Below are 22,206 nucleotides of genomic sequence, written 5' to 3' on the forward strand. Positions count from 1 at the left end.
GAAGCAAACTTAGAATGTGGCTGCTAACACAAAAAAACACTAAAAAAAAGGTTAGAAAAGGCTTATTAGTCCCAGTCACTGTCCTAGATGAGATTATTTTTCCCACACCACCAGAATTTTCCCAGCTGCTTCTCTTCGTCTTCTTCTTTTTTTGGTGTGTGCATGAAAACAACCACATTTCAAAAAAAGTGAAATGTGGGGGAGTAATCCCACTTCTGGCATACAGGAAGTTTCACAAACTTCTTAAAAATAAGTCAGAAAAGATAATGAAATTTATTCCATGAATGCTTTGAAGTCCTATTGTATGTCCATTTCCCACTGATGAGATTTTGTTCATTTATATCACGAAGTTACAAAATATTGCAAACTCTATAAGGTTGATCCCAAGGTTATAAAAAATAAAATTAGGAAAGAGCATTTCTTGGCCAGAACCTAGAGCCTGCTCTCAATCCCTTGGAGCAACAACAAGATGTGAACTAAGGACATAGCAGTTAGTAGCCCAACAGTTAACTCCCTAAGCCAGGAGGGCTCCTTTGAGGGCAATGCAAATGTGAGGTATACAAAGCTCTCAATGGGAATTAAAGAGCTAATAATTATTAGCAAATCTAAATAAGCATGGGATTGTGAAAATTAGGTAAGTGACACTTGAATGTGGAAATGGTTCAGTTTTGTCAACTTGTTGGTTTGACATGAACCCTGTCTCAAAAGGGAGCATGAGGATCTCACTATCGTCAAAGAAAAATCAGGAATGGGCCTTATCCTTTGGACTCAAGATTCAGGGACTAAACCTCATCCACTCAGGAGACAGATAGCTATAACGCCAGAGATGGACAGAGACGTAGAGGCAACAGAAGCAAGATAATGAAATGGAGAAGTGGACTCCCAGGCACAAAAAGCAAGAAAGCTAACTACCTTCAGGCAAGAGGCTTGCTAGTAAGGTTGGATTGCCTCTAGGCACTTAATTGAGGGAAAGTGGTTTTCCAACTAAGAGATCTGGACCTCAGCATCTTTGGGTTAATATTTATTTGCAGAATGGGCATTGATCAGCAGAGTTACACTTGTTCAAATAGGCCATGAAGCTAAGAGGCCTAGGACTATGATCCTGGCTGACAGGGAGCTCTCCAGACTGAAGACCTGTATCAGCAGAATCTCTTATTCTGAATTATGTCCACTTACCTAATTCACTAATAAACCCATAATTGTGAGTATGGTTTGTGATTTCTGTGTGGCCCCTGTAATCAATTATAGAACTCAGTGGAGAACTAGAGAGGGTCATGAGAAGGATGGATGGTATTGGAATTGGTGAAGAATGTGCGAAGGTAGAGGTATTCTGACATCAGCTTCTTAGGAATCAGCTTTGGATGGATGCTGATTCTCCCAGTGCTTCTCACTTCTGAAGTTAGAGGAATTCAAATGCTACCTTCGTACACTTCTAAAACATCCATTCATTCACATTTAGAGAGGGAGAGGCTTAAGAGTTTATTCTGAAGAATTCAGAGTAGAGATGCTGAGGAGACATACTGAAGATGGCAAAGACATATTGCAGATGTAATGGAAAAATAAAATAAAAAATAAATCCTAAAGTATGACATTGATAATGGTCTATAAAACAGAGGTCAATAGATAGACCAATCATAGGACTCTACACACACCTCCCAGTGGTTCCACAGAAGAAAGATGAGGCCTTCTGCTCTCATGAAGAGTTATATTCTCAGAAACCCACAGGGTCAGTTTAACACTGCTCTGTGGGGCCCCTAAGAGAAAGAACTAACTCTATGGCAGTGAGTGTGAGGGACACACATATAATAACACACATGTACATACAAACTCGTATGTACTCACAGAGATGCCAGGTTATTACAGGGTTGTAAACAATCTATGAAGCAAGATTGTCAGTGTTTGACACGCACATTTCTCCCTTACAATGTTATTTGGGGCAGTTATCCAGGCTCTTATGGCCTCAAGGTCTCATCTACAATATGGAACTATTAATAGTGCTAGGATGAGAGAGGCACAAGTGGTCAGTGCTGGACTGGCCACTGAAAAGTTGGTGCTTCAGAAATGCCTCAGAAGTAAGGCCTGGGGGTTTGATTCTAGAAGATTATGGCTTTGAAAATTCTATATAACACTTTTACTTTATGCACAAGGGGGGAGGGGTCACCATGAGTTGGATTTGAATAAATGGCAATTAACAGCAAAAATAACGACAAGAGAGCCAAACGATTAGGTTTGTTTTGAGGAATAAATGCCAAAGTGCATAGCACAGTATCTGACACAGTCAAAAATGCATTTGTTATAATCAATGACAACAATAATATTACTAACAGTGTTAAAACATACCTTTTTTGGAGGCTTGACAGAGAGTAGAAGAATAACAATATAGCCAGAGTTAAAAATGTAGGTTCATAAGATAGAGTGGATCTGAACTAGGGTGCTTTCCAAGGACAGGTTGTTTGGAGTCATTGAAAAAGATATGGGGAGAGGAAGATGGATAGAAGATTTGAAGAGAGCAGACAAGATATAGAACAGCTACTGTGGGAAAATGAAAGAAACCAGACTAGGAGCAAGTAAAATGATGGCTGAAATGGCAATGAGAACCCCATTGAGTTTCAGCACTAAAATGACATAAAGATACACCAATTCCCTCAGTTCACTAAAAGGAAGAGGGAAAATCACAGCCCAAGAGTGAGAGACAGAATGAGAATGCTACGGAGCTTGAGTTTTATTTGGTAAATTCTCGGGGAAACTGATAGACTTTGAAATAGAAATCACATGACGAATATAGCTTTTTAGAGGAAAATGCTAATTGTATTTTTTATACTAATAGTATTGATGGAAAAAAGAAAGCAGGGTAAAGAAACCCGTTTGGAGCGTCTCTCATTAATACTCATGCTTTTAAGTCCAAAGCTGTCAAAACTGCAGACTGTTGGGATATATTTGAGGGTTAAAAATCATTTGGATGCATCTACACATAGTGAATGTATCTTAACTAAAGACTTTAATAAATATGGTTTAGCATATTTTATTCTGTCATAGGTTTAAAATATGATATTCAAGAAATCTCAAGCTCATATAGATTTCCTAATTGTCCTATGATCGAATTCAATAATTAAGTATCTACTAACTACTACTTATATTATATTGCTCTAAGCTAAAAGATTAAAGCACAATCATGTAAAAATCATTGTGACTTATGACATTTTGATTAAGTAATGTCTCAGAGGTTATTTACATAGGATAAACCACTTCAAACTGTCCTTAGTGTCCTCTCCTCACCCGACCCTCCCACCCTAAAATATGTAGCTAAGGACGGTGAAAGGAGATAAAAGGGCCAGGAGGCTATTCATGTACCCATATCCCCAGATTATTTATGGTTATGTGCATAAGCAAGAAATCACTTCCATTTTCTATTTTGCTTTAAGTTCAGAAGGTATATTGCTTTTTATGTCCCCAAACTTCATTTCCTCAGTGTGGTACCAAGGATATTCCTCCTGAAGGACTTGCTTGGCAAACTAATACATCTTCTAAGATAAACTGCATTCAGAAAAAAAATGGCTTCAGAGAAATTGTGTAGTGTACCTACTGTAAAACTCATAACCATCATGACACAGCCGGATTCTCAGATGGTATATAGCCTTGATTCAATCACAATACGAATCCAAGCAGCTTGGGCTTCAAATGTGGCCTTGGGTCTTGAAAATTAGACTATTTAATATCATGGTAAAGGGTTGCAACTAAGTAAATAACATCTCACCAATTTAGTTGACCAATTTTAGTTAATTAATTCAAAAAGAGAAACATCTTTATATGCGTTGATAGCAAGGATTTGACAAAAATCTATATTAGTATAAGCTAACCTATGTTGCTAAACGATAATTGATAAACTGTAAGTAAGAACAAGAAATTATTACACATGTTCAGAAGGATCAGGTTCTGTCCCAGATATCACATGTTCATTTTAATCAGGGTTTTTAGATGGCAAAAAACCTAATCAGATCAGTTTGAATGAATCGCTTTTAAAAAGGACATAATTTTTTGGATGAAGCAGCTACACAATTTCAATATCAGGTTCAATTGTAAATTTGAAAGATTTAGTGTGTAGATTGAAAATGGCTAGGGAGACAGAGTAAAGCTAGTACTATAATGGAACTATTCATTCACAGAAGAAACTAACTTGTATTGAACACCTAAACCCAAAGTGGCTTTGTATCCAAGAAGATAAATGAATCTTCCACTCTACCCTGCCCACTCTCCCTAATGAATTATTTGAATAGATGAGAACTCCGATTAAATATAGAGCTATAAATTAATAATTAATAGATTTTCTAACATGAAGAGGAAATAAAAATCATAATTCACTCCAATAATGATCTAATCACTACAGCAGGATGTATGTTTTAGATTTAATACCTAGCAGAAACATTATATGTAAACCTTTCAATCAATAACATTGTATAAGGGAACTGAAAATTCTTATACCTTTTATGATATACTATGTACCAGTTAAAAGACTCTCTAATATTTTCATATTTCTCTAGCTCTTATTTTGACATTAAGCTAAGTTATTAGGGGCCACATTCCAATGTCAAAATCAAAATAGAAGAAATATCCAATATAAAAATGTATACTAGATTATACATACTAATAAACTGAATATCAGCATTGTTCTTGAGAGACATTTCAAGAATTATTTTGAGATATTTTGCTGCATGCAACTCTTAAATTCTCAATTTTCCACTAAGCGAAAGGGTTTGCAGCAGTGGTAGTTACATAATCAGTTGTCAATTTGATACTTAAGATGAAAGGGTATTGTGTAGCCCTTAATCAAGTGACAGCTTGATGACCTCATTTGGAGACACTAAGGAGATAAATAGCTTGCTGGAGTGGGACACATGCTCACTTCCTGCTTGACATTCCTATGGACAAGACACATGGAATGTGCCCGGGAGCTGAAGGAGCCACATGGAGAACCCTGCCACCGCTGAGATGCTTACACTGCCACTGGATCCACAAGAATGTCCACCCACTGGCCCGTGATCTTCCTGTATTCGGAATCATTACATGTGTTTCGTGAGTCTGAAGAGGACTTTATAGACTGGTATCAGACATATGGGCTAATATCAAACTTATGGACTTGATCTGGATTGGGCTGGGATGGTTTCTCGGCATTCAATTGCTCTGATATTTAAAGTTCTTTCTTATACACATGAGTATCTCCTTGGATTTGTTTCTCTAGTCTACTCAGATTAACACAGCAGCCTTAGAAACCCTATGAGCAGAATTGGCCTGATGGCAGTGAATTTGGGTTTGAATTTGGGTTATGGTAAATTAAAATATATTCATATGGTTTCTGTTTCTCTGACAATCACACATTAAATTATATAGTCAGGCAATTATGAAATAAATCAACACTTGAAATGTCCTCTTTCTCATTTTTTGAGGCAAATATTACTTCCTATATGAGTTTGTGGACCCTTATACATACCACAACTCCAAATTGTTCAGGCTCACAGAGGTCATCATATTCATTTTTCAGCTGTGCTAATTCATTGAGTACCTTCTGCTCAGGGAGGTACTTTACAAGGTTCTAAAAAGAAATGAAAATATAAGCATTTAGCATTTTATTATTAAAAAGATAACATATTACATATGCATTAACAGCTCTCAAGTGGTGAACTAGAACAGTTGGTAGATATCTGATTATGGTTCTGTCACAGTATATAGAACCTACCACCCATGGTGAAAGGGACCTCAAATTAAGTACAATGGAACAAGGATAAAATAGCAGAGAATTGTTTCATCTGTAAACATCATAGTACAAAATCTTAAACAGAAGATCACTTGGGAGTAAATGAATGTCATTCCAAAATTGACTAACCTGCTGGCCTTCAACATACAGCAAATTTTCTATTTTATGTCCTGCCATGAACTTAACTGAAATATTTTAAAATATGTATATATAGGGTTAGAACTAATTCTTTCATTTTTCTAATTACTAAGTATCATTTCCTCTTGCTGAATGAAAAGCAAAGTAAAAACTGAAGTAGTATTGCCATCTTTGTAGAATAGTTTTGATATGTGGAAATTACTTAACAGCTTTTTGTTTTTAATTTCATTTTTCTGTGAGTGAGAATTTTTCATAAATTATACTGAGAAAAAACTCAGTCAGATATTTGAATGCATTCTGCTACAGTAAAACTTACTTAGATTAGGCATACTATTACTAAAATGATTTTTAAAATCAATTCTGTATATGTCAAACTCTTGACCTCCATTCTACAATTTGACTCTGAAAAAATAAGTATGGAATTAATCTCAAGTCTAAAGATAAATTTTAACTCAGTATGTGAAGCTTTTCTTTTTTTTGCATCGAATGGTTTTTAATTTTTCCACCAAACCTTGTGCAAAAGTTAGATTGAATAGCAATATTTACCCCCTATATAAACTTCTTTCTTTGCCCAAATAGCAAACACCCCAAAGGGCAAATATATCATCCAGCTTAAGTGTTTTTTAAAAGACAATCTAATTACATTCTCCCCACCCCCAGTAACCAACCCAGCTTCAGAGTCTCCCTTATTTGAGTTCAAAGCAAATAGAACACGCACTAACTTTACCCATCTCTGACTCCTAAACCTTTTTGCGATTGTTGCTTCTCAGCCTCTATCCCTTGTCCACAGGTTGAGTTCCAGCGGTGGGATCACAGGATATTGTGAGATCTTCTAATACTTTCACCATTCACAAGATTGTTTCTCCTCCATTTGTGGCCCAGCAGGTAGATGCACAGTCTGTTCTTCCCTCCCCAGAGGATTAAGAAAGTGTTTCCGAGTCATGAGGGACAAGGGCTTCAGGAAGCGGAGTTCCTCAGGGTCCATGGAAGTGAAACCTAAATCTGTCTGTGGCGGGGCTGGTTAAATTCGGCCACAGGCACTCCCCTGGCAGACACTTGAGGGGCAAGCATGAAGGCTGGATAAACCATGGAGGAAGTGCCCACCACTAGACAAGTCACAGCGAGCGAGCTCTCGTTCCACCTGATCCAGTATAGCCGGATGCAGGTTTTCTCCGAACCACACCACATGGGGTGGCAGCAGGCCCCGGGCCCCGGCCCCCTGCCTCTTCACACCCGGGAAGTTTTTCCACTGGGATCCTGGCATCGTCAGTTTCAGGTTCTGCTGCACCTTTTCCCGATAAAGCTGGGCAAATTGGACTCTTGTAATTCTCAGCCACGTTTCCACAAGAAGTACACTGAGTTTTAAATAAACTACCATGGATTTCCAGAAGGCTCTTGGTGCCGACCTTGCTGTGTAGCTCTTCGATGTTCTCGGTGATGACCATCACCCTCCGGCCCTGCCTGTGCAGACGCCTTACACTGGGCGATGGCCAGGTGCCCTGGGTTCGGGTCCTTGCTCTGCATGAGATCGCGCCGGTTGTGGTAGAACTCCCACACCCAGGATGGGTTTCAGGCAAAGGCCTGAGGAGTAGCCAGGTCCTGAGCTTGCCATTTTCGCCTAGGGCTCCTCTGAACGTTGGGACCCCACTCTCTGCACTAACACCCGCCCCTGTCAGGATGATTACATGCTTTGCTTTTGCAAAAATCTTGTGGAATTCTGCCATATTTGAACTTGGATGAGCCATGGTTGGGCAGAATTTGGCTTGTGCAGAGGCTGGTGACTGCAGTCGGCAATACAGCTGAGAAATCAATCTTCCAGGAATAATCTGGAGAGGGCCCATATGGTTCTCTTGGGGGTACAGAGTATTGAAAGGGACCTCCCAGATCGCTGAAAGCGGGTCGTGAAACGTTTCTTAGTGTTACTTTGTTTTTCTTCCAGCTGTAGGTAACCTGTTAACTCATCTTTGGAAGAGGGCTCCACAGTGGTAGGTGACATCTCTCTTCTTCCGCAGTTCAGCTACATGAAACATTTAACACAGTCCATGCACTTGGACGTCTACTAATTCTGAGTACCATTTTTCAAGTGAGCGATGAGCTTATATAACAATGCATATCAGGTTCTATTTACAAATTAGATTTTTTGTGGGGAGGGAGACCTACTCTTTTTAATATGTGACAGATGCAGCACAATAGAACATTCACTGCTTTAATAAGACAATTATCCCATGTTGCAAGTAGTTATGGTAGTCAGTGCCTAAAGATATTTGCTTAACTTTGTAATCAAAGATGTACTATAAAACTGGACATTCATATGCATTTCCAACGAGAAAAGAAAGGATAAAGAGATACAAAGAGGTGAGAAGAGTATCATGATTTTGCTCCCACCTTTCTTTCCCTACTCACTAAAAATATATCAAGAGAAAGTAGAAAAATAAAGGGGTCCAAGACACAGCTTGAAATTTATGTGCACAGTCCAAGGAACACCTACAGTCTGCTGGAGTTAAGTAACTTCCTGAGAGAGAACTCTCCGATCTAAAAGAAGATACGTATCAAGAAAATAGGCTTGGCCCAATAAGAAAACCTAAAATTTTGAAATAGAATGATTCAAAGTACAGTATGTTTTTCCTCATATGTGACTCCAGGTCCAATGAACCCACGCCCAAGTTCTACAAATGTCTAAGTCCTAAGTGAAGGGTGGCTGTTTGAAAATTACTGATTCTGTGCCCTTCTACTCAAATACACTAAGATTCCTGATGGTTATGTTTTTGTCTACTCACTACAAACTCGGTAGTATGAAACCATTAACCAGTGGTGAGAGAGAATGAGCTGGTTTTCAATCTTCACAGTTACATCCTCAGAAACTCACAGGGGCAGTTCTATCTTGTAACCCTGTAATATAGGGTCTCTATTAGTCAGAAGAGACTTATATGGCATTACGTTTTTGTTGTGTTTTTGGATTTTTCTGTGGGGGACATGTAAATCAGGCATATTAATGATCCCTGTTGGCACTATGGTTTAAGTCAGTGGTTCTCAACCTTCCTAATGCTGCGACCCTTTAATACAGTTCCTCATGTTCTGGTGACCCCTCAACCATAAAATTGTTTTCGCTGCTACTTCTTAACTGTAATGTTGCTACTGTTATGAGTCAGGTGACCCCTGTGAAAGGGTCATTCAAGCCCCAAAGGGGTCGCGACACAGGTTGGCTTAAGTGGTAGGGAGTTAATCACAAAGTCAGCAATTCAAACCCCAGTTATTCTTGAAAAAACAAGGAGACTATCTATTCCTATAAAGATGTACAATCCCCAAAATTCTTGATAGGGTTTCTTTGAGTCGACAGCCACATGATGCTTATGGGTTTTGGGACAATCAAGTATTTTACAAAATAGGAAAAAGCAGAAGAAAGACTTTTATCTCTATACCAACACAGAACACCCTACATTCTGGAGAGCTTCAATAAACCACCAGCAATGTTCCATGGGAAACTACCACCAAATTCTTCATCCCACAAAAAGGAGTTGTCTAGTAAAAGGGTTTAAAATAGGATATCAACAAAACAACTCAGAGGCATTATATAGTTGATAAAATTAGTTCATAGGATTCTTGAAATATTTTCAGACCCCAGAAACATTTGGGGTAGTGGATTATACAATGGGTTGCCAACAACAAGGTGTGCAGTTCAAAACCAATAGCTAGCTGCTCATGGTGAAAAAGTTAAGCCTTTATACTCCTATAAAGAATTAATAGTCTCAGAAATCAACAGGAGTATTTCTACCCTGTCCTACAGGGTTATTATGAGTCAGAAGTAACTTGATGGTAGTGGGTTTAAAAAAAAACAACATGTAATTCACACACTTTGTAATATGTTTAAATTGCTGGCTGCAGTAGCTAAACTCAAGAGCAAGAAATAACACCCTCTGAGCTATATATGAAAGGCTCTTTATAATAGAAGAGACTACACATTACAAATTTTGAAGTACAATTTAGATTCTGAAAAACTATAAATTGTTAGGCAAATACCCCATAAAGTTTCAAGGCACAAGGCCTTCCATTTCTCCACACCCCTGCTGTTGCTTACAGCTGAGTCTCTTCTTTCAAATATTTAAGGACTGGAATTTGAAAGATCAATCTGGATCAGTATGAAAGTTTCAACCTAGAAAATGTCAATGAGATGAAGTTCAGGAAGAAAACAACAAAGAAAAAAGCCTTAACTGTCACCAAATGAGCAGAGCCCTTCCTTTATCTCACACGCATCACAAATTCACTTTTTGATGACTGTCAGTGTTATCTGAAGGAATTTCTCTGAACAGACCACAAGCTTTTAACTACTTTAGGATTCCTGCAATTACTCTATAATACTTCCAAAACTGTATTTTCTTTAAATGTTAATTGCATACATAAAGGTTAGTTAAGTGAAGGTATTGAACCATAATGCCCTTTCCTTCTTGCCAAAACATAACCTTTCTTTTTTGTCCTATATCTCATTAAGTCCTTTTAGTATTAGGAGAGCTGAGGTTGGTTCTTTGTGATAGTATATATACTTTATTTTTTAATGCAGACAAGAAAACATTTTCTACCAAACTCCTGGCTAAATGTCTATGAACTGAATACCAACTACATTGCCTGGTTGAGAAATCTTGACTGATGAAAGAAAAAAAAGTATTACTGTTGGGTCAATTTTGACTTAGTGGACCTGTGCATGGTTTCTAAGACTAGAAGACTTCATAGAAGCCTTCCCTTTCTCTTGAGCAGTAGTTTGTGAATTTTAACTGTCAATGTTTTAGTTAGCAGTCCAACATTTAACTCACAGCACTATTATAATTTACTGTTATATATTTCTCCTGATTCTCTTCTGGTCTACTTGTGATATTACTGTTTGTATAAGTGTGCATTTAAGATTTCTTAAATTACATTGACATGTTGTTCTTCTTTATTTTGACATAAATGTTAAACACTTCGTTATAATTAGGCTGTGTTTCACCCATCCATTCAGTTAATATATATTAGCTGTCTCCTTTGTGATTGTCACCATATTAGCCACTGGAGATTCTGTCCTCATGAAGATTGCAGATGGAACAAGGCCATAAATACGTCCCTTTACACAGTGGAATGATATTCAACATATTGTTACCATAAATTGTGACATTTAAAATAAAATGTATATCAAGTTGTTATGGTAAAATGTTCTCCTTTGGGACTGACATTAGTCTGTTATCTCTTAAATTCGATTCCCAAAATCTACCAAATTATGGGAAATGTTAGTAGGCCTAACACACTCAAGCAAGAGTTTTGTTAGCTCTTTACATGGAATTATTAATTTCAAATACCATTATTTGATAAAATGACATACTGAAAGCCTAATAAGATCATTGCTCACCTTGGAAGCTTAGCAACTATGTGCATCAAATAGGTAACCAATTAAAGGTTTACTACCTATTTAATCTTCAATTTGGCTCAAGTAGGAAGTTTTTAGTCATCTCCCCATCCCCCAAGGGAATTTATATCCTAAGTCCTGAGCCTTAATATTCAGTTTATACTCAGCAACCTAGAAGGCTCATTGATTTCTCTAAGACCAATTGATATTACCTCAGTGCGAAATGTGCCATATGGACATCTCTCTCAATGATCACACTTACCCAAGTTCAAGTTCCCGGTTTCCAATTAGCATTCACATGCAAGTGTATCATCATGAAATCAAATGGAAAAAAAAGCTTAAGAAAAATTCATCCTTACTCTGACCTCTCTTCTCTACCCCTAATTCGCTTTTCTTGGTGATCTCATTATGCCAGAAGGATTGGCATCCTCTCCATCTTCTAACCTTTCACACTGACAATCATCTTTCAGTGACAAGTTCAGATAACTCACCTGCAACTATTTTAGGAGGAGGAGGGAATGAAACCTTTCCTTTATATTCCATAGCCAACAATCTGGGTGAAGGCTTTGAGAATATGTTTTAATTTAAAATAAATTGAACTCCAAACATGTTCTCATTTTTGAAAATATTAATTAAGAACACAGATAGATTTATAACCTCTATCACTATAAAAATAATGTGACTTCTTCATACTTTAAAAAAATCAACTCCTACAAATGTCATGATCCTACGTGCAGATGAAATGTATTGCTTTCTAGAATAATCTACATGATTTATAGGTAATTGAAAATAAAATTTTGTTTACCTTTATGCTAATAAGCTTTTATTTTTTTTATGTTTCACTTTGCACTCTAAAATAAAATTGTAAACCATGCATGATGTGTCCTATATGCCAACTTGGCTAAGCTATTGTGATGGCTAAGCTTATGTATCAACTTGAATAGGAAATGGTGCCCAGTTGTTTACTAAAATACTAATCTATTTAATGTTATAAAATAATCACATGCAATGAAATCACTTGGCCTACAGTAAAACAGATTACCTGCTGGGTGGGCCTCAACTAATCAATGGAATGCCTTGAGAGCAAACAGGGAGTCGACCTGGACTGCAATCTACTTACAGATTATAAATAGACATTTTGGTAGAATTTCCTCTCTTCCTTTTCCCACACCTACAATGCTAACAGAAGCCTCCAGAGAAAGTGTTTGAATTTTGGAGTGTCAGTGGCTAACAATCATCTGAGCCAATTTCTTGAAGCACAACAATTTATCACTTTTATAATAATCAGTCTGAGAGGCTTTATTTCATTACCTTCCCTCTCACACATTGCTATTACTTAAATACTGATCAAATTTACCCTTATTTAGGATTTCTGGGGCTGCAGATATTTACAGGAAAAGTTTGTCTCAACTTTCTTCTGTGGAGTGGCTCGTGGGTTTGAAGCATCAATCTTGTAGTTAACAGTGCAAATCTTATAATAATATATCAAATCAAGTCTGCTCCCATCAAGGTAGTTCGGATTGATATTAAACCTATAAAACTCTCATTCCAACCCAAAGTGACCCTGTAGGGCAATATAGAACTGCCGCTGTGTGTTTCTGAGCCTTTCACTCTTTAAGGGAGTAGAAAGCTGGGTCTTTACCTTGCACTTAGCCTCTATAGACATTCAGCCATTTCAAGAGGTAGCATCGGAGCAGGAACAAATGATACTGAAGGAAGACGTCCAAGCTGTACTGAAGGCATTAGCCAGACATTAAGGCCCCAGGAATTGATGGAATACCAAATGACATGTTCGAAGAAGTCAAGGAAGCGCTAGAAACACTCACTTGCCTATGCCAGGAAATTTGTAAAATAGTTACTTGGCCAACTGACTGGAGGGGATTCTTATGTGTGCCCATTCCAAACAGAGGTGACCAAACAGAATGTACAAATTATAGAGCAATATCATTGATATCACATGCAAGTAAAAGTTGCTGAAGATCATCCGACAACAATTACATTTACAATGAGTTGCTAGAGGTTCAGGATGGACTTGGAAGAGAACATGGAATAAGAGATATCATTGCTGACATCAGATGATCTTGGCTGAAAGTAGAGAATACCTGAAAAATGTATACTTGTGTTTTATTCACTATGCCAAGGCATTTGACTGTGTAGCTCATACACTATGGATAACCTTGAAAAGAATGGGAATTCCAGAACGTATCTTTGTACCCAAGTGGAATCTTTACATGGACTAAGAGACTGTTTGAATAGAGCAAAGCCGGAACAAAGAAAACTTCCATTAGGAAAGGCAATAGGAAAACAACCAAAGAAGGCATTCAAGCTCTTAATAACAAAAGATGAAAAAGAACAGTAGCTTATGGATAAAATTATTTGTATATATAATTATATGTAGATTTTTAGATTATAATAGCATTACATAAAATAATTATTTATTTTACCATGATGAGGACCTGGGAAATAAATGCTTCATTATTTTTACTGCCATTGTTAATGTTTCATTTTCACTAAAGAATTATGAATGATTATAGTGAATGCAAGCTATTTTTTAAAAAGAAAAAAATACAGTTTCAGATTCTGCAGTGTTGATGCCATTATAGCCTTAATTGATATACTGGTAGTCTACTAAAGTCTTCAACCCTTGTAAAATGCATGAACATATGCAGACTCACAAGCCTGCATAAAATACAGATGGTCAATAGCCAAGTAAATAGATCAATGATTACAAAGATGGATTGAGGAGACAAAAATGAGCTTGACTATTACACATGCATGAACTTCCTGACTATAAGAATTATACTCTAGAAATGGTTAAATGAGGGAAGTTGAAGAATCCTTTTTATTTTAAAAAGTCAATATATACCCATCTATCTTTGATGACTTAGGTGCAGCATTGCCTGGAGCCAAGGGAACCAACTGGGTGACCTCTGTTTCCTTCTAACTATTTTGCCAGGGTCCAATAATAAACCATAGTGATCACATGTTTAGAAATGTAAGCGCATATTTTGAAAAACATAGGGACTGGGCAAGCTGTCAAGCCTATACATGGAGTACATTGCTGGACAATAGACAGATGTCAGAAAACAAAGGCAAGATTGGGTAAGTATAAATTCTTCAGTGGGGAAAAAAGCAAACTGGAATACACTCATATATAGATGGAGAGAGACATCTATGGGGATATTGCTGTAGTTTTCAGGCATAAAGTCTGTACCCGGTATTTGTAATTTTATCTAGGGTGTGCTATAGAAGCTGCTGCCTTCTATACTTGAAATGATTCATTTAAAATGGAAGGAGGTGAGAGAAAAAAGTAAGTGCAGGGAGGGAATACTGTGATACTAGACAGTTGCATGACCAGTTAAAATACACTTGCCTCTTGAAATAAGGGAGACACATTAGAAAAGACTATTAACAAACAGAATATTTGTTTAAGAAATATAGGTGTCTAGTGCATGGTATGGATTTATTTCAGTAAGGAATAAGAAAATAACAGCTACTTAAACTAAATAATCACTATAATTCAGAATATCAAAATAAGTATTTCTCTCTCTTGGATATCAGTTTCTTATTCATCACCCCTTAAAATGTTCCCTTTCATGGATCTTTGTGACTGCCATTCTGATCCTCTCCCTCACATGTTGATCCCTTTTGTTATGACAGTCATTTGTTTATTAGCCATTTCCCAATCTATGGGATCTTTAGCAATACAGTCTTTAGCCTTTCAATTGTCACTGGTTTTTCATTAGCAACTTTTAAAACTTCATAGGATGTCACAGTTCCAACAATCACTTCATTGTATACAGTTCCAGAAGTCTACATGCTCAGTCTTGAAATCTCAGTTGACTTTGAACACATACAGTGATCTAATGTACCTGCACAAGTTTGTTCACTACCATTATGTTTTCTTCCACATGATTTGCCCCTTTCTGTCAGTGGCACACCATTCTCTCATTCAATGGACCGTTTTTTACCTTTTTAATATATCAACCTTTCCTTTTTTTTCCTCTACAGCCAATCTCCTGTGGGCTTCTTTATAGTTTAAAATTAAAATTACAATTTTCTCCCCATTGCTTGTCTCCTTCTGCAAAGCTATTTGCTACACTATAGATAACCCCTTTAAGTACATGCTTCCATATGTCCAAACTAAATAGCTTGTCAATAATCATGATGTCCAAGGATTAAGAACCCTGGTGACAAAAGGACAAGCAAGTTGGCTTGGGCTGAAGTACTGCTAAGGTATTCTTCAGAGTCATGGATGGTGAGACTTTGCATCTCACATAATTTAGACATGTTATTAAGATAGAACAGCCTCTGGAGGACAGAATGCTTGGTAAAGTAAAAGGTCAGCAAAAAAGAAGGTCCTCAACAAGATGGATTGACAGTGGCTGCAACAATGGGTTCAAATATAACAATACTTATAATGGCTCAGGCACTGGAAGCAGTTCATTGTGTTGTGCCTAGGGTCACATGGCTCACAACAGACTCAATGGCACTTAACAACAAGAACAACAATACTTTGTGTGAGTAGAAAAGTCGCAGCTTTCTCCAGGGGGAAAGTCTGTGGTTTGAACTGCTGATCTTGTGGCTAAGCAGCTTAACCTATAACCATTGCTCTATACTAGGAAGAGTAATACTTCCCAATGGGATTTTATGAGGTTGTATATCTTTATAGAAGGCTCAGTTTTCTCTCTCAAAATGTTCAATTATCTGTTTGTCATTTATTTCTTCTGAGCTTCAGAGCCAACTATCAGTATTACTACTTGTACTTTTATAAATACTAAATTCATTATAAAGTATCAACCACGTTAATCGAGGAGTGTAAACAAGGTACAGTGTTAGCATCAGGCCTTCACATTAGCTCATGCTTCTTTGATTCAATTGTTCTAGATTCCCAGATGACTCTTACCTATAAAAAATATCATTTGGGGATCTTGTTCAGCTCCAGGTTCTGATTCAGTGTATCTGAGGGAGTAATGCAAATTCTCACCAGGGGGTCAAACCTAAAGAACCTGTTCCGAGGTCTTGGTTAGGATGCCAACAAAAATATGAAATGATAGATTGGAAAAAAAATGGATGCAGGGAGATCAAGTAGGAACTTTCTGCTGTAATCCAACTATTTTTTAATAGTTGAAACATTGGGGTAGTAAAGTTGATGAGAGAAGCATAAGTTTATAAATATGTTCAAGGAAAAAAACGTCTTAAGGTAGTGAATGACAAATTCAATACCAACTCTGGAAAATGGGAAGAAAAAATATTCACCCAGAATGTTCTATATGAAATGCTAGAACATTACAGAATAACCAAACAGGAATAGGGAAAAATAATTTTCAATAATGATAATAAACCATGATTTTAACACCAAGCTTATTTTATTTTATACTGAGCCATTAGCAGGATTAGACAACCAAGCAATTGAATGGATAAAGATCAACTAACTCAAATCCATGAAAACTTTGATTTAATAAACAGTATAGATTCAGGGTTCCTTTGAATAGAAACAGAGCCCTGGTACAATAATGGTTAAGCTTTTGGCTGTGATCCTAAAGATCAGCAGTTCAAAACCACCAGTTATTCTGAGGGAAAAGGATGGAGCTTTCTACTCAAATAAATATGCATAGCCTCAGAAACTCAAAGCGGGCAGAGTAGCCTGTCCTACGGTGTCTCAAAGCGTCAGCAGGAACTAGACAGCAATGAGTTTGGGTTCATTTTGGTTAACAGAAAGACAAAGCTTTCTGCCCCTTTAAAGAGTGACAGTCTCAGAAGGCACCAGGCAGGGGCAGTTAGTTTTACCCTGTTCTGTGGGGTCACTATGGGTGGGAGTAGACTTGATGTAAGTGAGGTTGTCTTGTTTGGTTTTTAATTTATTTAATAAGTCCTGGTAGTGCATTGGGTTCAACAGTGGATTGCATTTTTATGTCACAAGCCATTCATTTGGTAGAAAGATAATACTGTTTACTCCAATTAGGTTTTACAATCTTGGGAACCCTCTGGGGCATTTCTATTTTGTACTAGAGGATCGCTACAACTTGATGGTGGTGGGTGCATGTTTCTTTCGTCTCTTTTGGTTTGTTTCCTTGTTTTAAAAATATCTATTAAAAATAAATATAAACAATAAAAATTATTTTTCTTAAATCCAAGTTCTGGTTAAAATCTTATATCTTTATTTGCTGTACACAAATGTGTAAATAAATGGGTAATAATTTAGCATTTTCCAAGTAAGCGTGGTGAAGAAGGCTGATGGTGCCTGACTATCGATAGATATAGCGTCTGGGGTCGTAAAGGCTTGAAAGTAAACAAGCGGCCATCTAGCCCAGAAGCAACAAAGCCCACATGGAAGCAGCACAGCAACATGTGTGACCATGAAGGGCCTAGGTGACCAGGTTTCAAGCAACAAAGGTGGGGGAGATGGGGAATCATATCGTGAATGAGGGGAGCCCGTGATGGGGACCCAATGCCCATCTGTACACAACTGGATATCCCTTGCAGTGGGGTAGTGGGGAGGAGATGAGTCACTCAGGGCTCAGCGTAGCAATAATGAAACTCACAACCTTCCTCTAGTTCTTAAACGCTTCCTCCCCCCAATTATCATGATCCCAATTCTACCTTGCAAACCTGGTTAGACCAGAGGATGCACAGAGGTACAGATGGGAACTGGAAACACAGGGAATCCAGGACAGATGAACTCCTCAGGACCAGTGGTGAGAGTGGTGATACCGGGAGGGAAGGGGGTATATAAAGGGGGAATCGATCACAAGGATCTACATATAACCTCCTCTCTGGGGGATGGGTAAAAGAAAAGTGGGTGAAGGGAAACGCCAGGCAGTGTAAGATAATATAAAATAATAATTTATAAATTATTAAGGGTTCATGAGGGAGGGGGGAACAGGAATAGAGGGGGAGGGAAAAAAGGAAAATGAGGGGCTGATTCCAGGAACCCAAGCGGAAAGCAAATTCTGAGAATGATGACGGCAATGAAATGTATAAGTGTGCTTTACACAATTGTTGTATGTATGGATTGTGATAAGAGTTGTATGAGCCCCAATACAATGATTTTTAAAACTTTAGCCTTTTCCAATATTTCTTTCCTATAAAAGTCAAACTCTAAAAAGGAGCAATTTAAAATTGAAAATGTATTTCATTGTGGAAGTTCTTTATTCTATGTGTAAAATATTTTTCTTCAGTGGAAGCATTCTACTTCACAATGAAATGTTTTTTGTTTAAAATGTTGGTTCCAATGTGGTCTAGTAATAAATCAGCTGATAGGATATATGAGAAGTGGCGCGACCTGTAGCAAACCAAAAACTGTAGGATATTAAATTTTAACTTTTCAGGCGACAAAGGCCAAAAAAAACCCACATCTTACATAGCTATCTCACTATCTTGCCTCCATCTTTCTTCTTAGTCCCTAGCTTGCTATCTCTGTGCCCAACCAACCTTTCAATCTGCTTTCTTATTGTTACCTTCTACCAGCTTTGAAGTATATCACGATAATAAGAACACCGTTGTTTAGATGTCTAAAGCACTCTTATTCCTGCTTCTACCTGAATTATATTAGTTCTTCAAAGTTACATGGAATAGACACTTCTTATGGAAGACCAAGTTAATCACAGCTTAGCCAAGCAATAACGAGGCTTCAATGAACCCCAGAACCAGGAAGGTTTTAGCCTTTATTGGTTATATTACACAGCTCTTTAATACAAGGTTATGGACCACTTCTTAAAAAATAAATTATTAAATAACTATTATAAAATAAACAAATGATATTGAAATAATTATTAAATATTTACCTAAAGTAATTGTGATAATAGATGTGATTCTTAATTATGAATTAAAAAATAAATGCAAGATAGTGTGGCATGCCAGATAACTACTACAATTTTGAAATAGTAATATGTGTAAATATTTCAATATATATTGTGATATATAATGTGATAGAAAAATACATTTTTTGGTGACAAAATTGAAAGGTACTGATAATACCACTTTGGTCTGTTGTATACATTCTTAATGAAAAGAAAGTCGTTATCTTAGTTAGAAGCTAATAAAAATGTCAAATATGTTTTCACATCCATATTCAAGACCACTGGAATCCTATAAACATTCACATAGGGGGCTTTATCCCCAAGTCATTAGCCCAAGTTTTATGCAAGTGTTTGCATATTATTTTGCAAACACTGTGAGGGGGGCTCAACTTTTTACATATGCCTTACATATATGAGCTAAAATTCTCTACAAAACTAAATATTTTCAGTATTTGAAGAATCATGTGTATACACTAATGATCTAAAATAGAACATATATTATTTTTCTCCTTTACACTTAATTCAGTTTTTTAACTATTAGTTTTATTTCTTTGTCACGGTTCTATAAATAAATATATATACAAGTATTCCTTATTTACAACTGATATTTTAAAAATTACCACTTGTTTTAGAGTTTCTTTTCTCCTTTAAATAAATCAAATTGAATTAAATGGGAGCAGATTTTCAAAGTAAAATTTAATGAATCCACACTTCATTATTTGGCAAACATTATTTGGAACTAACTCATAATTGAATATATTAAAAACTTATCAACAATATCCAGATATGGTGTGTTTTTAAAAATTTCTATGTGCAACTGTATTTGAAGACATTATGATTTCTTCCACATAGTGAACACAATTTCTAGTTCAAGTTTGGATACTTTGAAGTACAAGAAACATTTAATAATATTATTCTTCATAACTTAAAAATTAGGCTTGAACGAACTCATAAATGTAAACATTTAGAATAATATTATTATTTGCAGATTATGTCCCGATAAATAAGTAGAATTTAAGTTTCTTTCCAGGGAAGAACATATTAATCTATAGGAGGAGAGATCCTTAGTGTGTTAACGCAAGTCTCCGGAAAATAATTTTGCAGGACAATGTGATAGGACAAGTATTAAAGCAAGGAATTCATAGTTTACTTTATCATCAACTCTTAATTGTAAGCAACTCATTTCTCCCAATGAGATCAGGTTTAATCATTTTAAAGAGACAAATATATGCTATTTAGTCTATGCAATAAAATTAAACAGCAAAAGAAAACAACAAAAATCCTCAAGTAATATATTACTATATAGGAATTTCAGAAGCATACTGCATAATCAAAAGTGAGATTCTCACCTATTCCTGTCTTATATTTCCTAAAGAGTAGAAAGAATGACTACAAAATTTTTAAAATGTTTTTAATGCTCTAAACCAGCAGTTCTCAACCTGTGGGTCGAGACCCCTTTGGGGGTCGACCGACCCTTTCACAGGGGTCACCTAAGACCATCAGAAAACACATAAATATTTCACAATATATAATCACATATTGTTTTGTGATTACTCACTGTGCTTTAATTAGATTTGATTATGTTCAATTAGTAACAATGAAAATACATCTGCATATCAGATATTTACATTAGGATTCATAAGAGTAGCAACGAAAATAATTCTATGGTTGGGGGTCACCACCACGAGGAACCGTATTAAAGAGTCGCAGCATTAGGAAGGTTGAAAGCCACTGCTCTAAAGTCACAGTAAGTAGATTCTGACTTATAAGGACGCGATGGGGCAAAGTTGAACTGCCCTAGTCTGCTTCCTGGGGTTGTAAATCCCCTGAGGGAGGAGAAAGCCTATCTTTCTCCACTGGAACAGCTAGTGAGTTTCAGCTACTGACTTTGTGCTTAACATCTCAACTGGAAACCGACCCCTCCTCCAGCAGAGCTCCAATTTTAAGGTTACTGAAAAAATTCTATAGTAACATTCTACTCACATACATCCTTTTTAAATTACAAATCATGTAATGGAAAAGCGATACTATTTTACAGTTAACATACTGGCTATATTGATTAACTGCATAACATATTCTGTCTTACTATCATTTGATTATAAATAAAATATTAGAAAACATCAATAATTAAATTGGAGGCAGGAGTTTATTTGCCCTCTTGTATTTTAGTATTAAGCCCTTCAATTGAAAAAACAAACAAACCAGGTGATCTAATTCATGTTTAGGCTTCATTCCCAGGTCAATCTGACTAGTGTGCAAACAATTGTGGGATGAACGTGCTCTGCTCCCATTTCAAGCCACAGAACTGCAGACCTGTTTGATGCAGAAAGATTTTTTTCCTCCTAAAAGTTTTTCATAAAGGGATCTGATATCAAAGTCTAACTCTTTTTTGAGGTTAATATTGGTGTACCCTGATACTAAAAACCCAATATAAAAGCATTAAAGCTTAGTATTAATGAAAATAAATACCTTTATATTTAATATACATAATTAGTGTATAGCACGGTAATTTTACAGATTTCATTTAATCCTCATTCCATAATTTCATATGAGAATGCAGAAGCTTAAAATGAGTTTCACTATCAGCGGCCGACTACTATAACAATGACATTAGAGTGAGACAGACCTAGTTTTGTACCCCATCGCTAATACTCTACTCCTCACTACGTAGCTTTGGGCAAGCTGCCAGAGCCTCAGGTTAGTTATCTACGTAATAAAAAGAAAATTCTTTTTTTTCCTTATTTTATTTTTTTTCTCTTCTCCCCCTCCCCAATAAAATTATTTTATAGTATTGCTTTAGGATAAACTGTGACCAAATATACGAATTACTTGACATTATCCCCAGAATACGGCATCTTAGGAAAACGATCTCTACCATTTACACTTAACCTTCAGCAAACTACTCAATCTCTTCACCTCTTCAGTTTTAGCTATCAAATGCTGGTAACGATACTTACTTTCTTTACTTAATTATAATGAAATGCATAACAATCCATCATATAAATGTATACATATGCTAAATTTAAAGCAGCACACAACTAATAAATGGTAAAAATTTAACCAGGAGTTAAAACTTCCCCTTTGATTCCTCTTAATTTTAACACAGGTATCCTTGAGAAGAATGGGAAATTTGTTCATGCAGAATG

At 36.5% G+C, this 22,206-nt stretch overlaps 1 protein-coding gene and 1 pseudogene across 2 annotated transcripts in view; both read right to left on the minus strand.

The window, feature by feature from the left end:
* The window catches only part of DIAPH2 (diaphanous related formin 2), a 982,643-nt gene that overhangs the window by 543,249 nt on the left and 417,188 nt on the right, over window positions 1-22,206 (minus strand). For both annotated transcript variants that reach the window (XM_045290573.1, XM_045290572.1), the window contains one exon: window positions 5,486-5,587. In XM_045290573.1, the coding sequence (XP_045146508.1) occupies window positions 5,486-5,587 (102 nt within the window). The remainder of the gene's footprint in view (window positions 1-5,485; window positions 5,588-22,206) is intronic.
* On the minus strand, window positions 6,808-7,728 carry LOC101657134 (annotated as a pseudogene).

Source organism: Echinops telfairi, unplaced genomic scaffold, assembly GCF_000313985.2.
Source record: "Echinops telfairi isolate 266 unplaced genomic scaffold, ASM31398v2 ScPeMD7_44;HRSCAF=162, whole genome shotgun sequence".
In the NCBI taxonomy this organism is placed as follows: Eukaryota; Metazoa; Chordata; class Mammalia; order Afrosoricida; family Tenrecidae; genus Echinops; species Echinops telfairi.